The sequence below is a fragment of the Hermetia illucens genome, chromosome 5, assembly GCF_905115235.1.
Source record: "Hermetia illucens chromosome 5, iHerIll2.2.curated.20191125, whole genome shotgun sequence".
Taxonomy (NCBI): Eukaryota; Metazoa; Arthropoda; class Insecta; order Diptera; family Stratiomyidae; genus Hermetia; species Hermetia illucens.
In genome coordinates, this window is record NC_051853.1 from 32253614 (window position 1) to 32264688 (window position 11075).

At 43.4% G+C, this 11075-nt stretch overlaps 2 protein-coding genes across 2 annotated transcripts; one reads left to right on the forward strand and one right to left on the reverse strand.

Annotated features, from left to right (window-relative positions):
* Positions 1-2017: 2017 nt before the first annotated feature.
* On the reverse strand, positions 2018-3905 carry LOC119657387 (U3 small nucleolar RNA-interacting protein 2). The gene is made up of 4 exons (XM_038064272.1): positions 3639-3905; positions 2801-3570; positions 2456-2653; positions 2018-2396 (listed from the first exon to the last, which is right to left on the reverse strand). The coding sequence occupies exons 1-4, from the start codon at positions 3687-3689 to the stop codon at positions 2027-2029; spliced, it is 1389 nt and encodes a 462-aa protein (XP_037920200.1). The 5' UTR covers positions 3690-3905; the 3' UTR covers positions 2018-2026.
* LOC119657388 (probable cytosolic iron-sulfur protein assembly protein Ciao1) lies at positions 3831-11069 on the forward strand. The gene is made up of 4 exons (XM_038064273.1): positions 3831-3972; positions 9815-10090; positions 10154-10675; positions 10747-11069. Exons 2-4 carry the CDS (start codon positions 9820-9822, stop codon positions 10959-10961), a joined length of 1008 nt encoding a protein of 335 aa, XP_037920201.1. The 5' UTR covers positions 3831-3972; positions 9815-9819; the 3' UTR covers positions 10962-11069.
* Positions 11070-11075: the final 6 nt, after the last annotated feature.

The following is an 11075-nucleotide window of genomic DNA, read 5'->3' on the forward strand; positions in this document are numbered from 1 at the left end:
TATGAAACCAATGCGATTGTGATCCGATAGCGTGGCATCATTTGATACTGTCTACTCTCTGACAAAGGCCGCAATGCAAGAGGATAACACCGTGATATCGATGACTTCTTGCTTGATTACGTTGAAAAAAAAATTGAGGATCTGCAGTTTGGTTGCTACCAGATATTCTAATAGTCTCGATAATCCCACGTTGATTTTGGAACTAGCCCAGGATATATAGTAGGTGTTAACATCCTCCCCTTAGCCTTTATTTATGGCGCATTAGATAGCTCTTATGAATGTTCCGTTGGGAACTTCGCCTACGTTATAGGGGAAATAAGCAGAACGCCAGAATCTCTTCTCTCCCTTTCCTTGTTGACTTTTTATCGTCAGTTTGGTCGCCGTGGTGTTGCTATCATATAGGATATTAACCAAGATAGCTCTGGAGGCCTTTTGAAACTACCGTGCAGGAGCGGGTTTTATCACTTCCATTGGCATACAACAGGTCAGCGTACCGAAAGTTTAAGCCACCAACAACCCATGGTTCTTGTATGAGATCCGACGGCTGACAATTCTGGAAATTCATTTGAGAAATATGGCACCTCATCTAAGCTTTAGATGATGATTCCATAGGTTGCACGTCCGTTTCAACCGCGCCGATATTAAGGAAAGTTTGCAGTTTATCGGCTCTCTCTCTTACTTTGCTGCCTAGTTGGGTTCAGGTGGAGATGTTGCGGTCATTCTGGACATCATGTTGTATCTCAGCAACATTACGCTATTCTTCTGGAAGCCCAAGAAAACACTTTTTGGACGACAATGGCAGCTCAGAGACCCTCTTCAGGGTTATTCGATCCACCTTTTACGGTATATATCACTGACCAAAGCAAAGTTGAATGGATTGCAAAGATGCGGTCCTAGAGCTAGCAGGTATTTCCTTCTAACCAGCCATCGGCTTCGATAGCCTTGGCTTGAAATGAAGACTTAGCCGTTGTCAGCCCCCTTCACTGTCCTTTGATCCGAAGAGAGAGAGGGATCGTCAGAGGCTCACTGTCGCTTCGGTTCGCTTTTGCGTGGGTGCCCCAGATGTTTTTTCCATTAATCTGGCATAACCCAGTGGTGGTGCTTTGCTCGGCTGTTCTCAGCTCGAAGACGATGCATATTCGTAGGCTAGGCTTTAACCTCAGCAGGTGGCACCTCACCGGGCTCATGATTGTTGACAGAGGGGGTCTGCTTCAGTCCGTTAAGAACTGAGTCCCAATTGAATAAGTGGAGAATCTGAGTCTAGACTAGGTTTTCCATCGACGAGTCTGGGGTTGCCCCTTCACTCAGGGTTGGATCGTTTCCATCGAAGTTTAATTTTGATTCTCGTTTTGTTTTAGGTCTTGAAATTTTTCATAGTTGGAACGGTTCCCATGGTATCAGATAACCTCCGGTGTGGATTGCAAGCTCGGGTCTCATCTTTTTCAATCTTTTTAGGTTTTTGGGGGCAGCTCTGCATCTAACTAGGGTGGTCCTAGTTCCTCGCTCAATCCGTCAAGTCATTACAGATGTAATTTATGAAAGTGTATCGTCAGCTTGGGATAATGCGCGCGCGTTTTCTTAATGTTTCGGAAACCTCTCTTCATATTAGTACGAAAGCTTCATCGAGTATCATTCGTCCAGCGAATGGACATTAAAATAATTCTTCATAAACATGGGAAGGTTTCTACAATTGCCTGTTATTACAATGGAATCCACTCTCCAAAAAAAGCCTTTACAGCTAGTGAACCAATATGGCGAAATTTGAATGCAAACATTCGATCTTTTGTGTTAATGACGGTATGCTGTGTCCCATCGCCCCCATATATAATGAATGAGCGGTTTACATCATTGATTGGCACTACAATCGCCCTTCTGTGCATTAGTGATTTAACAGAAGCAAGAAAGGAGCATGCATAAATGTGAGACTAATTTTATGTCCGCTCTATGAACATCTTTGCTCTTTAAGCGTATTCACATTTGATGTTAAACAAAAAAAAAAACGAAAAAATTTTACTTTTTAAAAACGTCAACTAGATTCCTTTTTATTTAACTCTATAATAACAATAGAATTTTTCGCTTCTTTTATCCTCCACCATCGACCCAGTCGATGTTCCTGGCCCACGGCCGCAATCAAGTACCGACCATCATTTGTGAAGGCTAAACTATTAACAAAACCACACATTGGAATAGCGAACAGCTCCTTAAGGGTCTTGCCGTTGTTCAGTGTTCGCCAGACGCGAATGAATCCATCACAAGACCCAGACGCCAGGAGATCTGTATTCAAGAGTGTCGCGATGGCAGTAATCCAGTTTGCCTCGCCGTTTTCCTGGCTTCCGTGGACAAGTGTTTGGATGTGAAGAGGTTTCTTTTTCAAGGCGCTCCACAGGCAGAGAGAGCTGAAACAAATATTATTTAAGTAACGGTTCATGCGGATAGTTTCGAAGGCTGGACTTACCCATCATCGCCTCCAGACACAAAGTTCTCATCGTTGATCAGCTTCACTGTTTCGATACTGCCTTTATGGCCGTTGTAGATAAGCTGGGACTCCTCCGTTATCTTCCATATCCTTATACTGCAGTCGGTGCCACCGGATGTTATTGCTCTTTCGCGGGATAGGGCATCGATGCCAGTGATTGCCGCTTGGTGACCGAATCTGGAAGTGAAAGAGAATTTTCGGTCAAGATCACATTATAACGTAAAAATTTATAAAATTACAAAAAAGAAATAGAATGTACATGACGAATTTCGACGAGCGATGATCAATACAACAAATATCATGCGATTGCACCAAGAAACTTACAAACTTTCGATGTACGCCATCTCATCCAACGACCAAATCTTCACCGATCGGTCTTTGCTGGCCGAATACAGTTGGTGGGTGTCCTTGCGGAATGTCAAAGCCGTAACAACGTCCCTGTGTCCTTTGAAGTTCTTTATGTGCGTTAACTTATCGGGGCACCATATTTGTATGTTGTTCCCACCATCTGCCAGCGCCAGGAACCTCATATCCGACGACAGAGCCATCGCGAGAATGTGTGGTCTTCGTTTATTCCCATTTATCTGTTCTACGTGACTTAAGCAATCGAAAAATCCCAATTTCTCACCCGACGGGACACTCCACTTAACCACGAACGAAGTTTTGCATCCGGTGAACATGAAGGCTCCATTCTGGGAAATGACGATGCTGGTCAGCGGGAGGTTCTGTCGTTTATTCTTCAGAATTTTGATGGTTTTCTCATTGTAGCCGGTGTACTGATCTGCGATGTTCTTTCGTAATTTTCCTTTGCTGTCAAGATATTCATCCTGCAGCCTCTGCGAAACCAAGTCATGTACCTCCTTGTCCTCCGCCCGACTTTGCTCCTCCTTTTCGATCTCTTCGAGGTACTTTTTCGCGAGCCTCAATCGTTTGTCTTGTGCTGTTTCTTGCTCGGGTTCCGGAAATAGATCGGCGGGGTCTGACTCCTCTCCACTAACGAAAGCATCGTCACTTTGAATTTCTTCATCGCTTTCTTCCTTAACCGCCTTTTTCTTCTTCGCAGTGCCCGATGTCTTGGTAGCTGGGACTTCTGGCTGAAATTGCAAATAAATCCAAAACAAATACATAAGAATTGAAACTTTATAATATGTTTGGTTTTTACCTTTCTCTTCTTGTTAAACTTCGGTTTGTGTTTAATAAAAAACGAGGACATAATGCATGGAAATTAAACTGAGCAGGCCAAGTTACATCCACGTGAAGTTTGTTTTGACACAAGCGTTGTCAGTTGCAGCCGCTTAACCTCATATGTCAACAGGGCTGAACAGAAAATATCGGAAGAGTCAATTCACAATAATCAGTTGGGTCGATTCAAGGATTGTCAAAAACGCAAAGCAATCATTGTCAGAATCAGCTGGTTTTACAAAATAAAGAATTTGTCGGTGGAAGTACTTGGTGCAGAGGAGAGAGTTCCTGTTTTTGTTATTGAAGAATTAAGGGTGAGTTTTTATTTACAAGAAATAAGTGAATATACTACGCTGTTGCGAGTTAACAAGGGCAGTTAAAGAAACTTTCTATTCTGGTACATGTTCCATGGAATTCGTGCCTGGCGCTGTAATGGTTTCAACACCTTTTAATCGGAAGAGATAAAACTGATGCAGTCTTATCGTATTAACACCTATATCGGGCACATGTTTCATGATAATGAAATAAACCGGATGAATAGCATTGTTTTTAAGCCGTCGAATGAAATTTTCTTATGAGATAGAAGGCAGCCACTGATTAATCTCAACGAATTGAGGCGTGTTTCCACTGGTCAATGACTGCACATCTGCATTCGTTTTTATGTTATCAGGTTCAGTGGTCATTTATGTGCATTCAGATCAATGCAATGTGGAAATTCTTGTGCAACTCGCCTAAGCTTTGATATTCAGCCAACCACAGCGAGTCAGGTCGCCCCCAGTGTCTTATTTGTCTCATTAAACAGTGGCTTTCATACATTTTCTGCTTGTTAGGGGATTCCAGGAATAAAAATCGCTAGTACAATCGGTTCACCACCTACCGATAGCTTGTAAGGTAACAGTTTGCCAATGAGAACAGAATGGGTCGCTATATTTATTCACTATCCTTGGGGTATCTGCGAATAGATGCAAAGTTTTCCCAGTTTGCCGTAAAGGTGGGCTAAAAGGGATACAAATTTGTGGGCTAGCGATCTGCACATTTTGAAACTTTACTGCTACCGAATTTGACGGTTTGCCTCGAATAGTAATTCATCTCACGGCTATGAACTTTGGTCATCGAAAACGGCTTATGATTGGTTACTAGAATGTGCGCACGCTGTTCGACAGCGGTATCGAGGGTATCTAGAATGCTCGCGTTCTCCAACTCGAGAGAGTAGTCCTTCTCCTCTTGCAACAATGTCTATTTGTACCCAACCAACTAGTAGCAGACGCGAATCTCTTGTTTCCTGGATGTACGTAATAAGGGGGGCGCTGATATTGGCCTCGAAAAGGCTTACCATCTGATAATCGCTTACCTTATGTTGTGTGTTGCGTCAGCCACTTCTCGTAAGGTTGGGGAGCTGCGACTCTCCACGTTTAACATTGATGAGCATTGTGCCGGGTGGTACTCAGTTGTTCCACGTCTTGAAGGGGCGTCAGAACATGTGACTGCGGGATTATGAAAGCGAAAGGTATTGAAGGCTCTATTGATCGCTGAGAGTGATGGCGGCAGTGACGTGCTGATCTCCGATGCGGAATCCGGTCAAATTAGTGGTGAGACGTTTCGAGCGAAATTCCACGTCACGCATTGCCAACATGTTATGGGATCAATAGAACGGATATGGTCGAAGTTTCTGTCAACAAGTCAGATATCGACTTCATCATGAATCAATAGAAGTTGAAATATAGTGCCATAATTAAGAGTCATAACCAGTTCAGTCCAGCAGTGCGTGGACTGAACAATGGCCTGGGAAGAAAAGGAGACATCACTCGACGCACAAATACGCAACTAATGCATTATGCATCTTTTCCAAATTCATTTCCTCATCATCATCAACGGCACAACAACCGGTATCCGGTCGAGGCCTGCCTCAATAACGAACTCCAGACATCCCCGTTTTGCGCCGAGGTCCACCAATTAAGCTGTCTGGTGTCCTGACCTACGCCATCGCTCCATCTTAGGCAGGGTCTGCCTCGTCTTCTTCTTCTTTTTCTACCATAGATATTGCCCTTATAGACTTTCCGGGCTGGATCATCCTCATCCATACGGATTAAGTGACCCGCCCATCGTAACCTATTGAGCCGGATTTTATCCACAACCGGACGGTCATGGTATCGCTCATAGATTTCGTCATTGTGTAGGCTACAGAATCGTCCATCCTCATGTAGGGGGCCAAACATTCTTCGGATGATTCTTCTCTCGAACGCGGCCAAGAGTTCGCAATTTTTCTTGCTAAGAACCCAAGTTTCCGAGGAATACATGAGGACTGGCAAGATCATTGCCTTGTACAGTAAGAGCTTTGACCCTATGGTGAGACGTTTCGAGCGAAACAGTTTTTGTAAGCTGAAATAGGCTCTGTTGGCTGCCAACAACCGTGCGCGGATTTCTTCATTGTAGCTGTTGTCGGTTGTGATTTTCGACACTAGATAGAAGAAATTATCAACGGTCTCGTATCTTTATTCCTCCCATTTGACCAGTGCGGTTTGATGTTGTTGGTTGGTTCGTTTTTTGTGTTGACGTTGCCACCCTATATTTTGTCTTGTCTTCATTGATGTGCAGCCCAAAATCTAGCGTCGCCTGCTCGATCTGGATGAAGGCAGTTTGTACATCTCGGATCGCTCTTCCCATGATGTCGATATCGTCAGCATAGGCTAGTAGTTGGGTGGACTTAATGAGGATCGTACCCCTTTGCATTTACCTCAGTATCACGGATCATTTTCTCCAGGGCCAGGTTAAAGAGGACGCATGATAGGGCATCCCCTTGTCGTAGACCGTTGTTGATATCGAATGGTCTTGAGAGTGATCCTGTTGCTTTCATCTGGCCTGGCACATTGATCAGCCTAGTCAGTCTTATCAATTTCGTCGGGATACCGAATTCTCTCATGGCCGTGTACAGTTTTACCCTGGCTATGCTATCATACGCGGCTTTAAAGTGTATGAAAAGATGGTGCAACTGATGTTCATATTCCAACAATTTTTCACCGCTTGCCGCAGAGAGAAAATCTGATCTGTTGCTGATTTGCCTGGAGTGAAGCCTCTTTGGTATGGGCCAATGAGGTTCTGGGCGTATGGGGCTATCCGACCTAGCAAGATAGCAGAGAATGTCTTATAGTATATTTGTGGCCGTATTTATGATCAGTTGATTGTGAAGATTATTTGTTGATACTTCATTTCCAGGATCTGTGTTGACTGCGGTTATTGCGGCATTCATTTCCCTCTTAAAGGTGTTGCGGAGGGCTGTGTTGTGGATGGCTTCAGTGTTAGCTCCCACCTGATTGTCAGAGAGGATTCTGGGTGGTGTTGTTATTCGAGCTCGGCACACCATTCCAACGAGATAGTGATCCGAGTTTATATTGTGTTACTAGAAATATTTATAAGCGCAGAGTGCATAGCCGTTCGCTTATATTTTGAAAACCGATAACAGCAGGTTTCATTTCTTGGCTGACTAAGAAACCTACTCGGAGCACATGGTTTACTCGATGGTCGCTATAATACATGGTGTAGTGACTTTTCTCCAAGAAACGGGTCCCTGTCCAACGCATCTCCTACAACGCTGTTACGTCAGTTTTATGTTGGAAGAGGGTATCGGCTAGCTGCTTGGTAAATCCATCTCTGTACAGGGAGCGCACGTTCCATGCGAAAATGCGCAAATCGTTATTCCGTTGTCATTGCCGGATTCGTCGTTGTGTTGTCAGTCCAGTATGAGGCTCCTTCAGTTGCTTTGTAACAAGCTATTTTCCGTGTAGGGTTGTCAGTCCTACCCAGCCCCCAACCTAGAGGACCAGTTGGTACAATTTGACCTGTTTTCAGGTGCGGGAAGCTCGTCTTTATCGTTCTCCGTCTGTAGCTTTTCATAAAAAAAGGATTCCCAGCGGTCACCAGGTGGAGGTGGAGATAGGGTTTGGTAGTAGAGCTGTTGGTGTTGGTTTTATGCTCCATCGTAGGTACCAATCCACGTTTCGCCCTGGGATCTATGCTACCCTACCATCCACCGGTTCATATTCGGTTTAATTTAATTCTTGTTAGGAGTCAGATCATCCAGTGTTTTATAGTAGCTTTTGTATCATGCGGCTTCCACATTCTTTCTTAGGACGATCTATGTGTAGAAATTTTCATTAAAATCGATCCACCGTCTACCTATTTACTTTCTTCAATTGCTCGTAAAAGGCGTCTAAAAGGGGTAGACTTTCGTGGGCGATCAACCTGCAAATTTTGAAACTTCACTGCTTCCGAAACGCCAGCAACGCTTTGGATAAGAACTCACGTCACGGCTGCGATCTTTGGTTATCGAACACGGCTTGAATTCGATTCATACAATCCAGCAACAGCGTGTCCAGCATTATAATAATCTTTGACGCAACAATCCATATTGGATCAGGGCCTTGAAGTGTGTTAGAGCACTCCATTCAAGACCGTAACGGTACACTACAGTACACTGTAGGAGGCAATGTGGTCAGCATTACGTTCGCCCGAGATTATTATCCTGATTTGACTCAGGTACGCATTCACAGCTGAGTCGACTGGTATCCGACGACAAATCACGATACAACTCCTACTGCCACCAGTGAGATTTGAACCGCGACCTTCCGTATGACAGCCTTGTGCTCTAACCACTCAGCTATCCGGACAGCATTGCACAGCACAAACACTAAAGAATTGATCCATACATTTACTATAAGAGTAATTATACGATCCACCAGTAGGCGTTCCGGATCCGCGAAGACACAGCACAGCATAGGTCTGAATTCTTGCAAAGAATATTTTTCATCGGAAGGTGTCCCAGTAGGTAAACTGAAAGACTAATCCATTGGTAGCGAAGGACCATAGACACGTGCATGAGCTTTCTTAGGAGTTGTTTCGTCGGAGGCTAATCTATATGAGAATTTACCTCTCAAGAATTCAAGCAATGCGAACTTCTATTTGATCTGTAATTTCGCGAAGATAGTGTTGCGCCAAATTCGTTCCTTTCAGTATTGATGATTGATGCCAAACTGAGCTTTACGGAAGATCCAGCAGCACTTGCAAAAATGTTATCGAATATTATTGTCCTAAAACACTGTCGTAAGATGGTTCTAGCCGAAGTGGTACGATCTATTCTACTTTACGCGTCCTCTATTTAGGTGGAGGCATTTGTATATCCTTAGAGATGAAAGCAGGTGAATCCAATTTACCGGCTGATGGCTCAGAGGGTTTACAGCACGCTTAGAATCACATCAGATGCAGCAGGAACGCAACAATGTCAGACTCGAATGAACTCTGGAAACGTAGATGTTACGAGTTTTCGAAGGGTCGCTAGACGCACAGGATCATTCCCAAAATTAGGGTGTGGCTTGAGCGGAACATGGTTTCCTCACACTACACGGCGGTTGCTTCAAGCAGTATCTGTGTCGTTTTGGGTTGGATGGTTCATCGAATCGTCCTAGATGCGGTAGCATATCGGAGGATTCAGAGCATATTATGTGCCCAAGATTCGGAATTTGTATTTCTAGAAAGCTTGGTTTCTGCCAACGATAGCACGGAACTGAATGTCCCTCGTCGCATTAAAAAGTCTAGATCCGCTTTCGCCGTCTTGTATTAAATCTGGAAATGCAGTTATCTCAACACCAAGATCAAATTCAGATTTTTCTGTGCTAGTGTTCTTCTGTTTTGCTAAATGGAATGTTACCACTATCTTTTGACAGCTCCAAGGCTTCGTGAGCCTCTGTCTGCGACGTATCATTGGAGTACGCTGGTTTGGTATTATTTCAAACGAAGAACTTGGTCAGCGCATAGGCCAGTCACTCGGCACAATGTGATACGCTTTAGTGAAATATATCTGTACTTGTTAGAAGGTATTTTATTTCCTTATACTGGACAGATTATGCTTATGGTCCATGTAGATTAGCACTCAGGATGGGCTCATAAGATTAAGCAACAGAAATACAATTTTTATCTCCATGAATAAATCATATTGTTCTCTGTACTTGTTTGTGTATGAAGAGAGGGGCTTAATTCCACCCTCGCATGTTGTCTATAAGAAAGAATTTATCAATCTAGTTTACCTGGGACGCTGGTTAGTTTGCTTTGAAAGTTGTTGCTTCCTAAAAAGTCTTAAAATCAATAATTTTCCGTTTTAAACAGAAATTATGGGAAAACTAGAGGAAATTCATGTTTTACAAGGCCACAAAGGACGAATATGGAGTGGCGCTTGGCATCCACGTGGCAACGCATTTGCTACATGCGGAGAAGATAAGACTATTCGAATTTGGTCAATGGATGGAAGCGAGTGGATCACAAAAACAATCTTGTCGGATGGCCACACTCGTACAATCCGTGAGGTGGCTTGGTCACCGTGTGGACAATATTTAGCATCAGCAAGTTTTGATGCAACAACTGCAATTTGGAGCAAAACCTCAGGTAAGGAAAAAGTGATTAATTTCCAAATATGAGTGTGGCTATCTAAATCATCGCTTACTTTAGGTGAATTTGAATGCAACGCTACATTAGAAGGGCACGAAAACGAAGTAAAAAGTGTTAGCTGGTCGCGAACAGGATCGCTTCTGGCGACGTGCAGTCGAGATAAATCGGTTTGGATTTGGGAAGTAGCTGGCGATGATGAATTCGAGTGCGCAGCTGTTCTCAACGCACATACACAAGACGTGAAAAAAGTTGCTTGGCATCCGCGGCAAGATATATTAGCCTCGGCTAGCTACGATAATACGATAAATATATACAAGGAGAACACATTGGACAGCGATTGGGAATGCACTGCCACATTGACATCACACTCGTCGACAGTGTGGGGTATCTCATTTGACGCCACCGGCAATCGCTTAGCTTCTTGCAGTGACGATAAAACCGTAAAAATTTGGCAAGCATATGAGCCGGGAAATGAAGAAAATATTCCAACTCCCGATAATCAAACAGTCTGGAAATGCGTTTGTACGTTGTCGGGATTTCATAGTCGGAGCGTTTATGACATTGCGTGGTGTAAATTAACAGGTGGGCTTTCAATTGAGAAGATTTGATTACTAAAGAGAAGATTAATATCCAATTTTTATGTGTTCCTGTAGGGCTAATTGTTACAGCTTGCGGAGACGATGCAATTCGCATCTTCAAGGAGGACGACAATTCATCGAAGAACGAACCAACGTTTAGTTTAGTTTGTACGATGCATAAAGCGCATGAACAAGATGTTAATACAGTAACATGGAATCCTGTAACTCCCGGACAATTGTTATCAACTAGCGACGATGGTACTATAAGGATTTGGAAGTTTATAGAATAAATTTATATAAAATTGAAAAAAATCGACGCTTTTCTTTCACCCTTTTATCTATACAGTATGGAAAGTTCGTATTCGTACAGTTGGTATTCTTCTAGAGGAAGGAAAGATTCGTTT